The sequence below is a fragment of the Heliangelus exortis genome, chromosome 14, assembly GCF_036169615.1.
Source record: "Heliangelus exortis chromosome 14, bHelExo1.hap1, whole genome shotgun sequence".
NCBI classification, from domain to species: domain Eukaryota; kingdom Metazoa; phylum Chordata; class Aves; order Apodiformes; family Trochilidae; genus Heliangelus; species Heliangelus exortis.
Genome location: NC_092435.1, coordinates 5,102,892 through 5,122,432, shown reverse-complemented (window position 1 = coordinate 5,122,432; position 19,541 = coordinate 5,102,892). Strand labels below are relative to the sequence as shown.

Genomic DNA, 19,541 nt, shown 5'->3' with positions numbered 1-19,541 from the left:
TTTCAGCAGTCTCCCTCAGCTGACTGTTGGCAGCTTTTGTCTGGACTCGTATATTGGCAGAAATTATGATGTCATTTTTCTTCCTCATGTTATTCCTTCCATCTCCCTGCAAATCAAAAGTATTGCAGCAGAGCAGACACAGGGGTGAGATGGGAGGTTGAAGAGCAGCACCCATGTCCTAGACCCAGGGATTTTTGTCTCTGCTTCTTCTTCCTTCTGCATTTTTCTAACTGGACATTTAGTGAGTTAGGCCCTACCTGGACTGATGTGGCTGTGCTTGACTGACCTGCTTTTTTAAAGTTACAGAGGAATTGAACTTCTTTTTCTTTTAAGCCCAAGCACTCAACACAGTTACTTGTTTACCTGCTGGTTGCCCTCCCAGGGCTCTACTCCACAGCTGCAGGAGAGAACTGGGCAGGCTTTGAAGAATGCATAAGCAGAGCAAACACAGCATGTCTGCTTGGTTTGCTCTGAGGGCTTTTGAGCTGCCTTCCACTTGCACATGCTGCTGAGCTTTGCTCTGAGCTCTTGGTTTAAAAGTAGCCAAAACTCTTGTCATAGCTGCTGAATGTCACCGGCTTTCATTTGAAATCAGGCAGAGCATCAGAGTTCAGTCATTTCAGTCAAAATCAAATCTAGACTTTCTCAGAAAGGGCTTGACCCTACATTTGTTGAAGACATGGAAGTTCAGTCGTTTTTTCAGCAATGAGCTGGGGCCGCCTTGAGAGTGCTGGGAGCATTGGTAGCCCTGAAAGCTTGTGATAGATACTCAGGCTTTTGCATTGAAGCTGTATGGAAAGGCAGGTCTGGCTCTTGTCTTCTGTACCCTACCTAAAGACATGTCCCTGTTTGTCTCAGTGGCCCCAAGCTGGAGCTGACATGCTGCAGCTGCGGACATTGTTCAGAACAGCGTAAAATCTGAAGAGTTTTCTCTAGTGACTCCAGAGGAGCTGAACTGGGCTAAAATAACACATGGTTTTAGCATTTTTTCTTCTCCATCTGGACAGGTTCAGGGAGGTGGCTCTTTAGACCCAGAGGTGTGAAGTTCAAAGAAGTTAGGCAAGGCTCATCTTAGAGACATTGGAAAATGATGGTTTATGCTTTTTATGGGCTGTTTAAATCCTCTTTCCAGCAAATTATGTCTTCATGAACTGTACTCATTGCTAGCTAGAACATACATTTCATAAGGTCTAAATCATCCATACCTGGAAGCTATCAGATTAACCTTAACCCTAACATTTTTACCCACATACATGGAAACTGAAAATTCTGGATGATAGGAAGTCTGAATTGCTTCCCTCCCCTTCAAGGCTGATTGCCATTTGGCAGTTCTGCTTTTTCTTTTCAGCTATGATCTCTTCACAGCAGGATCCACACCATAACAGCAGTCTTTGAGCCCTCTCTAAATGGGTGTTACACCTCCATTTGAAAAATGTCAGCATCTGGCTGTGCTGTATTACTTTTATTGCTTTTGCAAGTAACTTCAGACAGCAGCTTCTTTGTGCCCTGGGTTGTGTACAAGTGCATGTCTGATGGCAGGTGAGGTGCTGGCACAGGAGGGGTGCAGAGCACTAACTCAATAGTATCTCTACAGGTGTCCAGAGAGGAGGAGGAAAAGCAGTAGAACTGGAAAGCCTTTGAGATAAGTTATCTCAGAGGGAGAGAGGGAGGATGGAATGCTGGCATTAGATTTGGGAGTCTTGGAGCAGCACAAATCAGTTTCCAAACAAGACAGGAAACTAAGCATGGGAGAAACTTGATGTGACAACTCACAAGTGGTTGAAAAATGAGTTCAGTGGCAGTCTATAAGGATTTACTTGTCAAGACTATTCATTTTTGGTTTATGACTTCAATGATGGAATAGAGTATGCTTGTTAAATTGGTAGAGTGCTCTGAGCTAAGAGGAGCTGCAGACTTTTTAGAGAACCAGATGTGGAGTTGCAGGTAATCTTGACAGGTTGGAAATACAGTCCATTAAAAAGGAGTATGAATTCAATAAAATCAGTACAAAATATTGTATTGAAGCGAATCAGCTGCATGATACAGGATGCAGCATAGCGGGGTATGTAGTAGTTCTGGAAAAGGCATGTTGAGAGTCAATCAAAAGTGTTACACTGTTAGACAGGAAGAAAATGTCACTCAGGGAAGTAGCAGAAGCAGCGTCTTCTACAGGATGTGTTAAAAAAATCTTCGTGTCTGCACAGCACTAGTAAGGGGCTAGCAGGAGCACATGCCCTGTACATGTCCCCCACCCAGTAGAGGTGCAGGCTGACTGGGGGAGCAGCCTAATGAAATCTTAGAGACTGCACTGACAATGTTAAGAAGGCATGGTTTGTATAGTCTAGAAGAGAGAGGTTTTAGGAAGGGGCATAGATGTGGCTACAGCCTTTAAGTGTAGACCATTCTTCAAAGAGGAAGGGAATAATTCCAGTCCTGGCCCTGTGGGGTAGGACAAGCTTTAGGCTTTGCAGGAGGAGCAAAACTGCAGTTGAGAATCAGGAAGAGCTTTACAGATGCAGGTAGTGATGGAGTTCCTTGTCTGGGAAATACACAAGTATTAATTACAAAGAAAACAGGGGAAGTTGATCTGTCTAGGCCTAGGGGTGATGTGTCATTTCTCTACATCCTTCTACACCTTTTTAGGATCCTGGTAGGTGGGCTAGTCACCTTCCATGAGAACACATTTGAGGAGTGCTTTGTACATAATTACATGTTAAAACCTCTGTAAAAGTGAGCTGCTCCAGTACTGTGAGGAGAAAAGCATTGCTATTAAGCAGAAATTATCTGATGTGCTGTGGCAGGGTCAATGTTCTTGGGAGGTTGTAAGGTTGTACTTCGCACTGAATCAGTTGGCAGCATAACTTTGAACATTTCATTAGCCTGGTGAAGGGAATGGCAGATAAGGTATGCACCAGAGCAGAGATTTGAACTGCAGCAAATGACAGCTTGGCTGCATGGACACCTGTCTGTGAGACTGAACACTCACTAATGATCAGGCTAATTTGTTGGCTCCAGCCTCCTGTTTTCCAGCTGAAAACATGCTATTTCCATGCTATTTTATGTTGTATGCTGAGTGGCAGGATGAGCCACACAGTGCAGGCAGTGTGCCTGTTGCTCAGCTTTGGAGCAGACTGCTTAATGAGAAACTGCTGTAGTGAGCAGTGGGTTGGGGTGGTGGATGCACAGTTCTGAACATTCTTGTAGTTTGCTTTCTTGGAAGGGTAACTTTGAAGCTGCAGAACCCTATAAGGTGGGTGAAGGACTTGGAGCTTTACCAACCAAGTCTGCTTCCTGTTACCTCTCTCTCCTTAGAGAGCAGATGGCAGTAGGGGTAGTTTGCTCAGAACATGTTATCTGTGCTGCATAGAGACAGGGATGAAGCTCAGAGCTCCCCCCTTTCTGCTTCCCAGAGGGAACAGACACCATGGTGGTTAAGGTTGTATTGCATATGTGAAAGCCATGCTCTGGCAGGAGTGAGGATCATTGGGCCAGGAGGCATCCTCTCTATGCATGTGCAGAGTGGAATGGAAAGCAGATAGCATTTTGTGCCTCAGTGCTAGATGACAGGCACTGAGTAAGCAGGGCCAGCACATCTCTGAATGTGCCTCCCCACTGGGTTCCTCTAGGAGGGGTGGAAATCTGCTGCTTCATGCAGGGAAAAGTTATGTAGACAAGCTGTGTTTTGGTGCCTGGCTTTGTGTGAAACATGGAAATTCTTTCATGCCTGGTCTCTTTTCATTTTTTTTGCTGTCAGTCATTGCACATCATCGGTGTCTGTGGAAAAGACAGCACAGTCAGGGCACAAGTCTGCTACAGCCTCCAGTGTGTGAAAAGCAACATTTAAGCTTAAAGACTTTTACTTGAACTGCAGTGATTGACAGGACATACAGTGCAGTCACTAAAATCAGAAACATGTGTCTGCTCTGGAACCCCTCACTGGCATCTGGGATTAAAGAGACCTGTGTTGCTGGTGCAAACATGAGCCTTCAGTTTGTGCTGGAAGCCTGGTTTCTGCAGCACAGTTCAGCTTGCTGTAGCAGCCAGCAAGAAGGCAATTTGTGCAGGATGCTTAGGATAGTTTCCTCCAGCCTGGTGCATTACCCAGCATGCCCTTATTTGCATCCCTCCAAACCAGGATGCAGATAACAAGATGCAGGCCAGCAGACTCCAGTCAGGTGTAGCTGCAGGTTTTTCTGCTGGATTTAAGTGTGCTGCCATCAGTGCTGCACTCAGAACAGCTGGCTTTGTGGCACTGCAAGCTGCTGTCATAGTAGCTGGTGTCTGATGCCAGCCATTTACAGTATGCACCATCACAGCATGACTTAAGTTGGCAACACAGAGTCAATCACATGCCAGCAGCCTACTGTAAGGGTGGGGGAGTGTGTGGGAAGGGGAGAAGATGTTATAAAATCCTATAATGATTTATTTTTAATATCCATTTTTCAAGCCTGGGGAAGTGCAGTCCTTATGCTTTACCCTCCTGGCTGTAGTTGGCAAAGAAGCAGGCAAATATGGTCCTTCAGAATACTTCCATTTTGCAAAGAGCCAGAGAATACAGCTATAGCACATCACCAAGGCCAGCAGCAGAGCCTGTTGTGGGTGGTGATTCCCTGGCTGCAGGCTCTTGTGTCACCTGGGACAGGGTGGGAATGTGCCTTGCCTGGTGTCAATATTCATACTAAATTCACAGCAACAAACTCCTCCAGTACAAGAGGATGGCTGCACTGGTCCCAGCAGGCTCACTTACTGACACAGGTCAGGCTCTGGGCTGGTACCATGTCCCTTCCTGAAAAACACAGTGACCCATTCCAGGTGCTAGGATGGTGCTTTTTGGTGCAAAGCCCAGCTTGGAGAGTGTCTCAGCAAATCTCTGCACAGGATATTGGGACTGTCCTCTAGCAACGTGCTGAACATTCAGTGTGCTGGAGCCCCAGCTGGTCACTGCAGCAAAACTTCACTTTTAGTGTTAAGATGCTGATCTGAAACTTAGGGGCCTGACTCCCTTTCTGTTTTCTCATGTTGCATTCCTAGGCCACACAGCTATAAAATGGAGCTGTCCTTATTTATCCTCATCCCAGTATACACACTGCAGATTTGCTACCAGTTCCCTGTTGTTTACCCTGCTGTGTTACAGCTGGTACTGAGAAGTGACAAATGGCAGTTCCTTTGTCCTTCTGGCAGCTTTTGTAGAGCTGAAATTGGTCTTGTAGACCAATTGCTGAGAAGCACTGAGAACTGTGGGTGTTGTGATGGAAGTGTAAAAGAAAGGATCACCCCTACCAGTGGTGGAGTTCAGGGGATGCTAAAGGTTCCCATTGCTTTAGAGCAAGATACCTTGAAAGTTGTTTCCTAGCTGGACATCTGAACTGGGAACATCAGAGTTGCTGCTGTATAGAGCTGTGGTCTTAATATTTTACCCAGCACAGCTGGGGAAGTGGTGGAGACAGTTTTGTTTCTCACTGTCTGGTTGTCAGGGTAAATTCAGCAGTCTGGTGTTGGGACTGAGGGGAAAAACAACCCACGCAAGAAAATGGGGAATTTTTGTTATTGTTCCTGGAGACATTGCCACTAGTTTCTGGAAATACTGGTATGTGTTTGATTTTTTTCTCTTTTTTTGCAATGATTATTATAACACCAGGAAGCCTAACTTTGGGGTTTAGATTAATAGTCTTTGGTCAGTGTTACTGCAGTAGAAGTCATGTTGCTCTTAAGTATTGCACTGCTATAGAAAAATAACAAAAAGAGGCACAGTAGCTACCAAACTGCTTCCACCTAGATGATTGTTACAGTAACCCAAACAATCCTTAATTAAAGCTCTCTGGCTGCCTCGCCTGCCACATTTCACTGAAATGCTGTTCCATTATGTTTTTTAGGGCCGGTGTACCCGAGAGAACTGTAAATATCTCCACCCTCCCCCACACTTAAAAACACAACTTGAAATAAATGGACGCAACAACCTGATCCAGCAGAAGACAGCCGCAGCCATGTTTGCTCAGCAGATGCAGTTCATGCTACCGGGCGCGCAGCTACAGCCGATTGTAAGTTACAGCAATCAGTGGGGCTCACACTGCTCCTCATTTCTTTCCTCATTCCTCACAGAGGCCTCAGTTCTGTTCTTTTGCTCAGGTAGTGTTTTCCAGATGCTTTCACTGGGCAGTGTTTTCCAGAGGGGTGTCTTGTGCCTTCTTGCGAGCTGTGATTCGTTTCCATTGATAATGAAGGAGCTGCGAGATTCAGGGCATTGAGTGGAGGGGGGTGTACCATGAAGTGAATATTTGACTTAATTCCTGTACATCCCTGATCCTGTACATCAGTTCTGAGTGGCCAAATGGATTCTGTTTTGGACAGTTGTTTACGCTGGGTGAGGATGCTGGAGTTTTTCCACACTGTGGCAAGAGGCCAGTTGACTTCTTGGACTAGATGCGTGGTACTGATGGGCTGAAATTGTGGAAGAATAGCCCTACCCAGACATTAATATATTTTTATGTCTGGCAGTGAGACCCATTTAATTTGCAATTGTCCCAGCAGAGAGTTGTGCTAATGTCACAGACCTATCACACATTATTCATGGTAATGCTCTTCAATACTAAGAGGAGGGAAGATTTGCTTTTCTTCGGATAGACAGGGAAGCCTGTGGAAGATGGGTATTTGTAGAGCAGGTAGTTCAGAGAAGCCTTCCCTGCCTAGTCCTTCTCTAGCCTATCAGTTAAAACAGGTTTTCAGGCTGGAGAACCCTCTTATGCCAGGGAGAGGATGTCTTGTGTCTGCTGGCTGGTTTATCTAGGATGGGGTGAAATTTGTCAGCCAGGTTTGAGTCTGTCACTGTGTATATTTTAAGAAATGTCAGAGGTCTTTAAGCAGTTCTCAGCAGTGACATAAATACACTGCACGTTTATAACCAAAAGCCTAATTAGGAACTCTCCATTTGAAGTAGGGGCTGAATGTCTTTACTGCAGCAACATGCAGTTGTTGGGTGAGGTTTCCTGTGCTGTGCTACACAGGAGGTCTGGCTGATTCCACAGGGCAGACTCTTCCAGCCTGAAGATGTGTGAGTCTGTGAATCCAACCTTCACTTGGCTCCTTGGTGTGCTACCTACAGTTCCTTATTTCTCTGCCCAGATGTTGCAGACTCAGCAGCTGTAACCCTGGCTTTGACAAGCTGGAGTGTTACTGGTTTATCCTCCTAAGAGACCAGTGAAGGGTTCTGCCTTGCTTGATACTGTGGTGCTGTTTGGTGTAAGAGCTTGCAATGTCTGTTTCAGGAGGGAAGGCTGTCCAGTATCCCTCCATGGTGGTTCTCTTCCACCATAGTAGGGCGTTTCCTCCTGTCTTGTGTAGGCTCTTCCATGTTCACGCTCATTCTGATCATCCTGTGTCTGTGTTAGTTTTATATTTCACCCTCCTATGTGAGCTAGGGAAATGCTATTTATTCTCCCCATTTTCAAGATGGGTAAGTGAGGTAGGAGAGTAGATGGGACACAGAAAAGTCTCTAGTTGCTCTGCACCTTAAGTTCTAGTCTGCTGTAATCTTTGCACCTCCTTTTGTGGAGTGCACTTTTCATGCATGAGAAAGAAATCCTGAATTCCCACAAAATGGTAGCACTGGTTTCCTAGCCCTGTAGTAAAAGCAAACCAGTCCTGTTTGGGGTTTTCCTCTGTGAGGAATTCAGAGTGGATGCTCTTTGGCTGGCTAGTCAAAACATCTTAGGGATTTCCTCTTTGGGAAGTTCCCATCTTTCCATTCTGCAATCTTGCAGGACCAGTTTGTTCCTCCTGCATTTTTACTCTTAAATTGCCTCTGCGACTGAATCTGTCGGTTGTCTGGTTAGTGCTGTCATTCCAGAGGTAACCTTACCTAATGAGAAAGGTCCCTAATTTCTAAATTGTCATGAGAGAGACAAAGAAAAGTAAAAATTTCTTCTTCAAGGTCTGATCTCTTCCTGCTTTCCCACACTGCTCGGAGTCAACAAGCTCTTGGTCTAATTTCTGCTGCCTGACTTGCTCCACACCAATTTCAGGACAAACAAGAGATTGCTCTTTCACCTGCCTTTGATTTCCTGAAGATGCTGCCAGTGGAAGCAGGCTTTGAGAATTTTTTTTCTCTCTAAATGAGAAGGGTGGGTCCTCCTTCTGGCTACACATGAAATTCTTCAAAGCAGAAAGCATTATATCAGATGCAGAAGCAGAACAAATCCCATGTGATCAGAAAGCTGATCAACAGGATGCCTGCTTAATTGGGATGCTTTCCAGAGAAGAGATTTGGATGTGCTTAATAGGTCCAAACAATAGCTGAATGCATAGACATTTTGAAGTGCATTTTCATCAGAAAAGCTACTGTGTAAAAATAAAAAATAAAAAAACCCACACAGCATTTGGCACAGCAGCTTTTCCCCATGTTTCCTGAAGTGGCATTGAATGTATCTATGAGCTTGCATTACAATATTCATCAACAGATCTTCTTGCACCACTGCTGATACCCAACAAGAGCTAATATTCCTGTTGAACCAGGAGCCAGGACCCTGATAATAGCTGTTTAATGAAGGTGTTGCTTGGAGAAGAACCATGGTCCCATGTGGGCTGCCTGCTGCACACTGCTCACAGAAGCCTGCTAGGTGTGAATTAATGGTTGCTAGTGTGAGCTTATGTCTCTGAAGCCTCTGGTTGCTCTCTGATGTTGCTGTTAACCATTCATTCAAAGATCAGAAGCACACTGATGTTTGGTGCCCGTGATGCAGTTTTAAGCAGACTGCTTTGTACAGCACTTAAAAACAAGTCAGGCAGGGACATGGAGCAGAGAGGATTTGCTCAGTGTGGTGTATTTGTCTGGGATAGACCTTGGACAGACTGTGTAGGTGCCAAGTAGTAAGGCTCTAGTAAAGTTCTGGAAGTCCAGGTTCGCCTTTACTGCTGGCTTTGGCTGAGCTGTGCTGGAAGCTCTTGAGGCTGGTTTTGCACCCCTGTCTCTGAGTAAAAGTCAGGAGGATAGAGCTGGACTGGGGCATCAATATGGAGGGCCATTTTGGTCAATGCTGTGTCTGGTTTCTCAGGTCATTTTGATCTGTGTGTGCCAAAGTAAGATCACCTGAAAAGTGATGAGCCCTGGCCCTGATCCCTACCTTCTCCATTCTGATTTTTTGCTTTGCAGCAGTGAGACAGACTTCTGGAGCTGGCCATGCTTAGGAGCTTCAGCACTGCCTCCTAATTCACCTGGTGGAGCAGGGCAGTGGTTTGCTTGCTGCTGCCTTCTCAGCTGTGCCTGAACAGGAATGGGATAGAGCAGGGCAGAGCTGACACACCTGCCTCCTCCCCTTCTGCCCTGCAGCTGCCTCTGCTGCTGCCCTGGCAAGTTGTTTTGCCTCTTTGAGCTCTTTTTGTTTTCAAGCTTTTAATCTTTTCTTCCTGTCAAGGTCTTTGTAGCCAGGATTGCCTTGACAAGGCTGTGCCTTGACAGCTGAGTCACTTATGTCCCTGGGGACAGCCTAGGTTTTAGTGCAGCCCTGTGTCCCCTCCTGGGGCAGCAGGACCCTGGTGCTGCCCATGGGTGCTGATGGAGGGGTTAAAGCACAGAGTGAACAACTCGTGTGACCAGTGATGCTCCAAACAAGTGTGGGAGCAGATTTCAACAGGTCTTTTGGACATGCATTTGTTCCATGCAGCAAAAACCCGATCTGTGTTTCAGCCTCTAGTCAAAGACAGATTAGGAATGACCAGACACATCTACCCTGGCCCATCTGGGGAATGGTATCTGACAAGATATAGTGCTGTGGGGTGCTAACACCTGACTTCTGAAGTACAGCAGCCCCTAAATGGGGTATTATTTGAGCTAGGAGCTTGTCTTTGCTGTCTGACATGGAAAATGAACATCTGTGCTGGAAGGTCACTGGATGCTTTGGGCTGTTGGATTCACTCCAGCATGCTCAGCCTTCGTGTTAGAGGGGTGCTTTTACAGCCAGACCCATGCAATTGGAGGGGAATACAGGTTTTTGCTTTTCTGAACAACATCAGTTATGTTTTCAATATCAGGGTCTTCCACCTTGTCAGTGCAAGATCTTTATCTTCTATGTTTCTATCACCAGACTGTAATAAAAGCTGCTGCTGTTTTTTGTTTGCTTTCCATGTGCTTAGCAATGACCTGTATCCTCTCCTTCAGGCCATCAACACCTTGGTATTTATACTGGGTCTCTCATTTTCAGGCTTTCCTTTTTTAGGGTTTGAGGTAACTCAAGAGTCAACACTTCCTAGCTGAGACAGTGCTTGTGTTCAACAAAACACCAGCCATTCCACTCCCTTCCTCTTCACACCCACTCTGTTTTTTCTCTTTAACACAATTTCTCCTAGGCAAATTGAATGCAACTTCTAGTTTGTTAACAAAATCAGCTGCTCCAGGTTCTGTCATCATCACTGGTGACAAATGCCCCACCCTGGGATGGTCTCTTCTCTCTGCTCAAGCCTTCAACTCAGTGGCTTCTGTGCTCAGGGTTTGTGAGGAGCTCAGAGCTGTCAGAGTGTTATTCAGAGCAGTTACCAGTCTGATGCCCTCTGCACTGTAACCTGTTTCCTTTGCTCAGGAGTTACAGTTAGTGCCTGCATGTGCTATGGTTAATAAAAGGTACTTTGCAAGGAATTTCCCTGTATTTCCCTGTATTTCCTGACTTTGCAAGAGCGTTAAGGGGGGCAGCATGGGCAATTTTTGATACTGTCAATCTGCCTGTTTTGCCCTGGAGCGCACCAACAGCTACGTTGAGACTTTTTTTTTGTTTTTAGTGTACAGTCATAATATTGATCTGCCAGATCTCTTGGCTGTGTGTGATCACAAGAGGTGGATGGGAGGTATGTTGGGGAGAGCAGTGCTGTTGGGAGTGAAAATTACAGTTGGGTTCTGGCTGTAAGGAAGAAACTTGCTCAAATTCCCTCAGGACAGGCCTGGCACAGGGACCTGCACAGACGTGAAGGGAGGAGAGATTTGGCTGGCAGCATCTTTATTACTGGTACTGATGCATGAGCCAGACTGGATTTCCCAATCCAAGACAGGCAGTCAGGGCTGGCAAGGAGCACAGACCATCTTTTCCTCCCATCAGCCACAATAAATACAGAGCTCCCTGATGCCAGCTTACAAAGGAGCAGTTTTCAGTGCGCTTAGCACATTTCAGACTTAAAAGCTCCACTGCTTCTGGGTTTAATGTGTTGAGTGAGGTCTGTTTGTTCTCTGGCTGTGCATCCCCTTAAACCACTGCCTGTCAGTCAGGTGGGGAGTGGAGCAGAGCTGTCAAGTTTTGGTCAGCAGCATCAGGCACACGCTTCAGACAGTCAGAAGGAGCTACTGTGAAACCTTGGGAACGTGGCAGCAAAAGCCAGAGTATGGGAACAGGTGAACAACCAGCAACAGTGATAAAAATCCATGCTGCTCCTTCATTCACCCCTCTGCAGGTCCCCAGGATCACAGTTAGATCCTCAGTTGCTCTTCATAGGCATCCTACCTCTGCTCTCTTCAGCTTGGGTTCAGGTCCCTTAGCCCATGCCAGCCATTCCCAGTGAGGAGAGGGGCTGCTCTCCAGAACACAGTAATGGGAACTGTTTTAGGGACCTGTCTTCCAGTTTGTGGTGGCTTTGGTGGAAGAGGTGGTATATCACCTCTTTGCAAATATTTTGCCCTCATTCCCACCAGTATCTGGTGAATTATACTCAGCCTTCCTCCCTGGCTGCACAAATGCCCTGGCATCCTGTGCTTGGGCAGGGGGAGGAACATCTTTCCTCTGTGCCCTGCTAGGTGCTTGGACTGGTTCCTGGTTGTGTTTGAGCCCAGGCAGAGGAAGCTTGCCTTAAAGCATCTCTTGAAATTTTGGAGCAATGTTTGTGCCACACCTGCTCTGTCAGGATACCCAGGACTCCTTCTGTGTTGGGTTCTGGAAATACATAGGGTAGATTTGCCCACACATTTGTGCAAACAACATGTGCTGCAAGGTTTGTGATACTATGGATACACAAAACCCAGCATAACCCCGTGCAGACTGGCCAGGCTGAGAAACTCCTCAAAATACTTTTTATTTTGCAAATGGTGGCAGAAGTTCAGCAGATGCCACTGTAACTACTGGTACTTGCACAAAAGAAAACAGCCTTAATGGGGATGCTGCCTTCTCACTGAAGTGTTCAGGGAGTCACAGTGTTTGGATAGAGCCTTAAAGAGCTTTTTCTAGCAGCAAAAGGTCTAAAATGTCTGAAAGCCTCAGAAAACTGAAAGAGAGTAGAAAATTATTTAATAAGGGGCTCTGCACTGGAGGATCTCTGGGTTTAATGGTTCAAGTCTCCCATCAGCTGAAGTGGGGCATGACTTAGACTCAAAAGATGGAAAACTGGAACTCCCTCCCAGAGAGGATTATTTGGTTCTGCTACATTTAATGCACCCAGCACTGCTGATTCTGGAGGCCAGGTCTCCTTGTTGAGGAGGAGAAAGTGGGATGTATGCTGGCAGTGACCTGTCAGCAGCTGCTTGCTGTCACTCTTACCTTAGGAAGGTCATCATTAAGCTAAATGTGGGTTAGTACAGCTTGGCTGGTGTTACTTGGGGGCTACCTGCTCTCTGATCACAGCAAACTGTTTCTTAGTGTGTGAAAATACTGGGATGAAGGTGCTGTCAATAAACACATTTTCCATGTGTGATTTCTTATAGAAACTCACAGGACTAGAGATACAAATTGTGGGGATGATGTGTGTGGCCAAAAAATGCTTTGGGATGTTTTGTAAGCTCACTTGCATGTATTGTTGAGTAGAGGCTCACACTACTGAGTGTGTGGCATCACACACACCTGCAAATGGGAAAAGCTTTAACTGTAACCCAGAATTCACAGTGGAGCTGGTGACAGAGGGAAAATAAAAATCATTTGCAAGTCACAGGCTCCTTTCCCTGGGGGCTGCTGGAGCTCCTGTTTCAGAAGCAAGATTTCTGGCTTGCAAGCTGTGGTCTTTGGGGTGGGTAGTGGAATTTTTAATTATCTGGAACTGGTTTCATTCCCAAATGTTCCCTCAGATCTGGTGCTTTAAAGTCTTGCAAACTCTCTGGCTATAGGGGCTATTCACAAGCTTTAAACTGAGCACCTGCTTAGGAATTTGGTGTCATCTCCCCTACCTGGCACAAGAGCAGTTCCTCTCCCAGACCAGACTGCTGGAGACCTGCCTGGCCACTGGTGCTAAAGCTCTGCCATGCTTCAAGGGCTGTCAAACACCATGTAGGGATCAGAAGCAGCCATGATTTTCCTGGCTTCTTATTTCTGTCTCCTCATGGAGACTCCTCACAGCATAGCTGGGGTCCTGGACTTCGTGCTGGCCCACCTCCTCTGGTATGCTCTGTCCATGGCTCTTCCAAGCCCACGCCCCACCTGTACTTGGCAGAGCCATGAGGTCAGGCACACTGTTGCACAGGTGAGTTTGGTGTCCCTCTTGCTGCCATTCAGGTGCAGCGTAGGTTCAGGATGCTCCTGTAAAATTGCTTTTGCCTGGAGGCTGCTGACAGTCTGAAACAAACCCCAGATGTGCAGAATGCTAAGTTTGCAAGTATACTGTAGCAGAGATGCCTTGCTGGAGTCTAAATGATCCCATTTATCTACTTGAGTCTCACTGGCTGTGGAGGTAAGGCAGGCTGATAGTGAATTGAACCACACTGATGGAGATTCATGCTTCCAGGTCCTGGAGCTGCAGCTAATCCTGAGGTCTCTATCCAGCACTACAGCAGCTGAAATGTTTATTATGTTTATTTGGGAATGAGAAGTCTCTTTAATTTGGACCAGCTCTAATTGCTGGCATGAAATCCTTAATTGTGTCATTAAACTATGAAGATCATCAATATGCTTTGATCTGGCAAATAAAGATGCCTTGTGTTCAGGGTGAGTCACAAATCTGTGAGTCAGGAGAAACAAATGGATCGCAGGAAAATGGCGATAAATGAATAGATTGGAGAGCACAGCATTTTGATATTGCTAATCATATTGTCTAAAAGGATTGAAGGTGCTGAAAGGCTTTGATGGGTAATCCAAGACAGAATCTTTTAACTAATATGTTGGTTTTCCTCTTTCTATATGCAGACAACGTTTCCTGTGACTCCATCGCTTGCAACAAGCCCCACGATGGCTTTTAGTCCCTACCTGAGTCACGTTTCTCCTGGGATGGGCTTGGTTCCTGCAGAGCTTTTACCAAATACTCCTGTCCTGGTTTCTGGAAATCCTGCTGTTACAGTACCAGGAGGCTCTGCTGGGCAGAAACTGATGCGTACGGATAAACTGGAGGTATTTAGACATCTGATATGATACTGCTGACAGGAATGAACAGGGCATGTGGGCCCAGCTGTTGAGCTCTGCTATGATGCCCTGATGCAGCACTGCACAGAGTTGAACTCAGAGCTTTTCTGACACAGGGCTGTTTCTCTCTGCTTGAGCAGACTTTCATGCAGGGCCTGATCTCAAATCCTTGGAAGGCCCTGGAAATTTGGGAGCACTTTGTCAGGGATTTGGGATTATTTTCTGTGTGTGATCTGCCATACTGGAAAAATGCATGTGGATGGTTAGGTGACTCACTGAGTGGAGTGGGAGATGTTTTTGAAGTAAGACACTTCCCTTGTCTTGAGATGGCCTTATTGAGCTTTTGCAGAAAACTTTTAAGCATTAAACTGTTGGGAATGCTTGCTACAGGCCACTGGAAAGGGGTTTTCTCCCTTCTTCCCTTTGCAGTTGGCTGTGCATGGCGGGTCTTGGTGTTAGAGGAGTCGTAAATGTCTTTCAAACCCTAAGCAGAGGCTCTGCAGGATATAAGGGTTGAGGAACTAAACTGAGAGGCCCCTGAAGGTGTAAATTATAAGACAGGGAGGTAGTGGAGAAAGATATAATTTCAAAATGCATTGTTTTATGTCACACACTTTTTATTGCCTTGCTGATTGCTTCTGTTCTGATGTAACATCTCACCTTGCCCCACACTCAGTCTGATAGTGCACTGGTATGTGATCAACACCACCAGCTGTAGTCCTTAGGAATTTCTTAGTTCTTCAGAAAGCTCTTAAGAAAGTTCTTAAGAAACCTTGCCAGATCCATTTTATGAAAGATGGTTCTCTGTCTTTGGTACTTCAGTGCTCATAGCTTAGGAGAATCTGCATGATCTTTGTAAAGCTAGAAATTTTGTTAACACCTTAAAACCAAATTGTACTGTAATCAAAAGCACTGTCATGTAACCCCAGGGTCAGAATTTTATTGTGGAAGGCAGTGAGATTATTTATGTGGAAGAGGCTTCTCATATTTAAGGAAAGGTACATGTTGCAAATAACAACATCATGCAGCATTTTAGAATTAAATGTCCTGCCCGTGAGCATGCTCCATAACAAACACATAATCCAGCTCAGACACAAATATCAGAGTTAATAACATACAAGTTTTAGAGGTAGGGAAGGAGTCCTGAACTCCAGGAGTTCTGACAAAACATCATTTTCTGGGGTCACTTTCCATGCTGCACAAATTCGGAACTTCACTTGCATTTGGTGATTGCCCTTGGTAGTGTCAGGGGTGTTGGGGTGTTTTATGTGCTGCCTAGAATGAGCATGAATTTAGGGTATGTTTATAGCTTAATGTGGGCAGCTGAACTGATGGCATTCTATGTTGAAAATACTGAATGAAGAGTTCCTTGGTGTTCTGCTCAACACTGTGACTTTCTTTCAAGGTTTGTCGAGAGTTTCAGCGTGGAAATTGCACACGTGGTGAAAATGATTGTCGCTATGCTCACCCGATAGATATTGCAATGATAGACACAAATGAAAACACTGTTACAGTTTGCATGGATTACATCAAAGGTCGATGCTCTAGGGAGAAATGCAAGTACTTTCATCCTCCTGCACACCTGCAAGCCAAAATCAAGGCAGCTCAACACCAGGTGAACCAGACAGCTGCAGCTGCAATGGTAAGTAGAGCTCTCACCAAGCTGTATTTCTATTGCTAAGAGATTTCCTTTGTGTCATTTGTGGAAAAGCAGAGTGCATTGTAATGGCTGAGTAGAGAGCTGAGAGAATGTGAAATATGAATCCCACCTCTTCATCCTTTCTGTCTGCCCACCATAGCATGAAGCTCTGAGTGGAGCAGGGCATCTCACTACATCAGGTCATGGGATTTGCTGTCATGAATCATCAGCTATCATCATACTAGTAGAGTAGCACCTGGAACCAGCACCTTCTCTGGCTAAGTTGTAGGTTTTAGTTCAGCTTCTTGAGTACACAACAAAAGCAAAGGCTGTTCCTCCCATAATAGATCCTTTGCAGGGAGATCCTGGCCTGCTGGGGTCAGTAGCAAAATTTCCACTGATTTAAAAGCAGACCAGGTATCAGTTGTTCAAGCCCAGCTCACTTGTGCCTGGTACCTTTGTCAAGGCTAGTGAAAGGACAAGACTCCAAGAATGACTTTCAGACTTGTTGGATACCATGGACCTAGTAGAGGTGCAGTAAAATCCTACCTGCATTTTAATTTGACTTGTGATTTCTGATAGCTACAATTCTAAAAAGAATTGTAGAAAAAAAAAATCCTTCTTCAAGGAGGACTTACCAGATCCTATTCCCAGCTGGAGTAAATGTTTGTCATCCTGTTGAATTTGGTTTAATGGCACCAGTTTATTCCAGAGGTGAGAGAACTTGGATGCTCTGGCTGTGGAGGGAGAAAGCAGCTCGGGGGGATCTTATCCATGTGTATAAATTCCTGATGGGAGAAGTAAAGAAGACAGGGGCAGACTCTTTGCTGTGGTGCCTAGTAAAAGAACATGAGGCAGTGGGTGCAGAATGAAATAAAATTCCATTTAAACTTAAGAAAAAACTTTCTCAGCCTAAGGGTGGTCAAACACTGCAACAAGTTGCTTCTTCCAGGAAGCAAGCTTCTTCAGTGACTCTGCTTTGAGCAGGATGTTGGTCTAAGATAATCTTCAGAGGTCCCTTCCAACATCATCGATTCTGTAATTTTATTTTTTTATAACAAATATTTTTAAAGTTTGTGCTTTTTGATCTAGCAAAGTAAGCATAGTAAGGCTATTAAAGTTTTTCTAAATAGCTTTCTTTAAAGACAGTAAAAGAGGTTGCCTTTTGGTCATGGTGAAATGTAATGCAAAACAGGGAAGATTCTAGAAACTGAACAACTGCCTTCTGTGTAGCATCTGTATTACCTGCAATGTAATTTGAAGAACTAATTTATGCTGTCATGCAGAGTTTATTTATTAGATTTCTTACTATTTTTGTCACTGCTGAAATAACAGCCCAGGTCTGTTGAAAAAGAACCTTCTGAAACAAAACTCTTATTTTTTAGAATTGAATCTTTACATTTTCACTAATTATCTAGGACACTGCTACTTAACCAGAGCCAGTGAATGTTTTATTCATGCTGGCTTCTCTTAAAAATGTAATTAACCCTATTTGTATGCCATTAAGTAGAATCTTTAAAATATTTATTGATGGCTTGTTGTATCACCCCTGCTACCAAAACAACTTACATTATTAATTGACTTTTCAAGGTTTGATGCATTTACTGTACTTGTTGAGTAGTAAGACTTCAATAAAGGGAAGAATTGTGCCCAGTTTTCTTGCATCAAAAAACATATGCCAGACAAATGGGTGTACCTTCTAGAACAGATTTGAAATTACTTCATATCTAAACTCAGAAGATATTTCTCAGGGCCTCATTCCTGCTGTTACTTGACATGCAAAAGTAGTAGCTTTACTGACTCCTGCTTGGCTGCAGGCAGGGCAGCACGGGGAGATGAACTGGGTCAGGCTTAGTCCCCAGTTCAGGACAGCACCCATCAGCATTGCTTGAACCTCCTTTCTCTACCAGTGGTCCTTCCCTTGCCACAAATGCTCCTGTTGACCTCTGCATGGCATGTAGCTGCAGAATTAGAGCTGAAGGCCAGTACAAGTCTACCTGCAGGTGTTAGTCCCTGAGAGCTTCTGACCCACTCTGCCAGCTGTGTGAAGGTGCTCTAAAGCATGTCTTGTGATGACATCAGGTGTGAAGCTTACTGAGGCAAAAAGCTGACTAGCCACTAAGCCCAGAAATTACTCAGCCACCTCTTGTTGTGCATGCCTCTTCTTTTTAATATACTGTATAATGCATTCGTTTTTAATTTATTTTTCTCTTCACCTCCCCAAAATGTTGCTCTTTCTTGACACACCTCTGCTTGCTGTTTTTGTCACTGTGCCTGACCCCCCCTCCCTGGCCCATTGCCATCATGTGCTCGCTGCCTGCTAATTAAGACTCAGCCAGCTGTCAGATCACTGAAGCGACCGCTGGAGGCAACCTTTGACCTGGTACTTGGACCTTTCACCTTCTGGCTTTGCACGTAACCATCTTAGTCTGCATGAGAGCCTTCCACCCCTGCTCTGTTGTGTTAGCACCTGGGGAGACTGCCCATTCCAGCCAGAAATGTTGCAGCGTGCGTTCAGACATGCCACACGCCATCCATCCGTGGTCTCAGCTTTGCCTCCTGAAAGCCTGGATGTGTTTTGGAGGCAGTGAATAATCCACGGGGGGAGGCAGCTCTGGGTTTTAAAAAGTGTTTTTCCAAACAGTCACAGCTTAAGAGTTGGGAGGTGCAGTATTTTTGTGGGAGTTTAAATCATTAGATCTGCTGTGTGCTGGATGGGTGCACCAGAGGACTGGGTGCTGCAGGACAGAGCCAGCAACTTTCCATGGTATGCCCAGCAGCACTGCATGTCATGCTGGCATTGCCTGCCAGGAGGGTGTTCTGTGCATCGGGCACAACTCAAATTTAGGAGAGAGAGAGCTAAGCAGCACCCTTGGAGATCTGTGCTGGGAACTGAATCAAGTGCAGCGCAGGACTTTGGTTTTGTGTTTCGTAAGCTGGGGAGGTGGCTGCTGCTGCACTGGCTCTGTCTCAGGTTCCTCCCCTATAACGCTGTGTGACAGAGGCCTTCAGTCTCAGACACAAGCTGTCTGCAAGCTGTCTTAATATAAGCTACCTTTGATTATTTTCTGAGTTTCAGATATGTTTCACCTGTTTTCATGACACTCTCAGTGAGACAAAAGCCGTTTTCCCAGTCTGCTGTTAGTCCTGGCTCTGTAGAAGAAAATTCCTTCCTGTTCACCCCAAATAATGAGGGATCAAATACATCCTCAAAAAAAATTGTGGCCCAGCTGTAGGGGTTGGAAAGGGAAGAGTGGACACAGAGCCCTGAAACTGTAAAGCTGGTGTTGCTTCTCATTCCCAGAGCTAAGAAAACAAGGATGATGCATTCCCCTTCCCCTCTGAAGATTTCTTTTTGCTTATGTTTTTTTTAAGTAGTGATGAGGCTTCCTTATCAAGAGTTTTAGGCATCAGCAGTAGGAAACCTTGGTGGGGACCAGCTTCCACCAGCAGTTACAGAATTATGCTGTAAAATGATTTAACAGCTTCTTGCTGCCCAGTGCTCATGGAGAAGCTTTGAGAAGGATGCTCCAGAGAAGGATCCACATCAGTGATAAGAGCAAGTGTAATTTTCAGAGGAAACTACTCAGATTGCTTCTGCTGCATTCCAGGGA

General features: G+C 45.3%; 1 protein-coding gene across 20 annotated transcripts in view; it reads left to right on the top strand.

Moving 5' to 3' along the window:
- Positions 1 to 19,541, top strand: part of MBNL3 (muscleblind like splicing regulator 3) — an 84,545-nt gene that overhangs the window by 52,334 nt on the left and 12,670 nt on the right. For all 20 annotated transcript variants that reach the window (XR_011728728.1, XR_011728727.1, XM_071757940.1 and 17 more), the window contains 3 exons: positions 5,874 to 6,038; positions 14,076 to 14,276; positions 15,694 to 15,930. Coding sequence is in view for 18 of the 20 variants with exons in the window: in XM_071757940.1 (XP_071614041.1) it covers positions 5,874 to 6,038; positions 14,076 to 14,276; positions 15,694 to 15,930 (603 nt within the window). In the remaining 2 variants the exon portion in view is untranslated. The remainder of the gene's footprint in view (positions 1 to 5,873; positions 6,039 to 14,075; positions 14,277 to 15,693; positions 15,931 to 19,541) is intronic.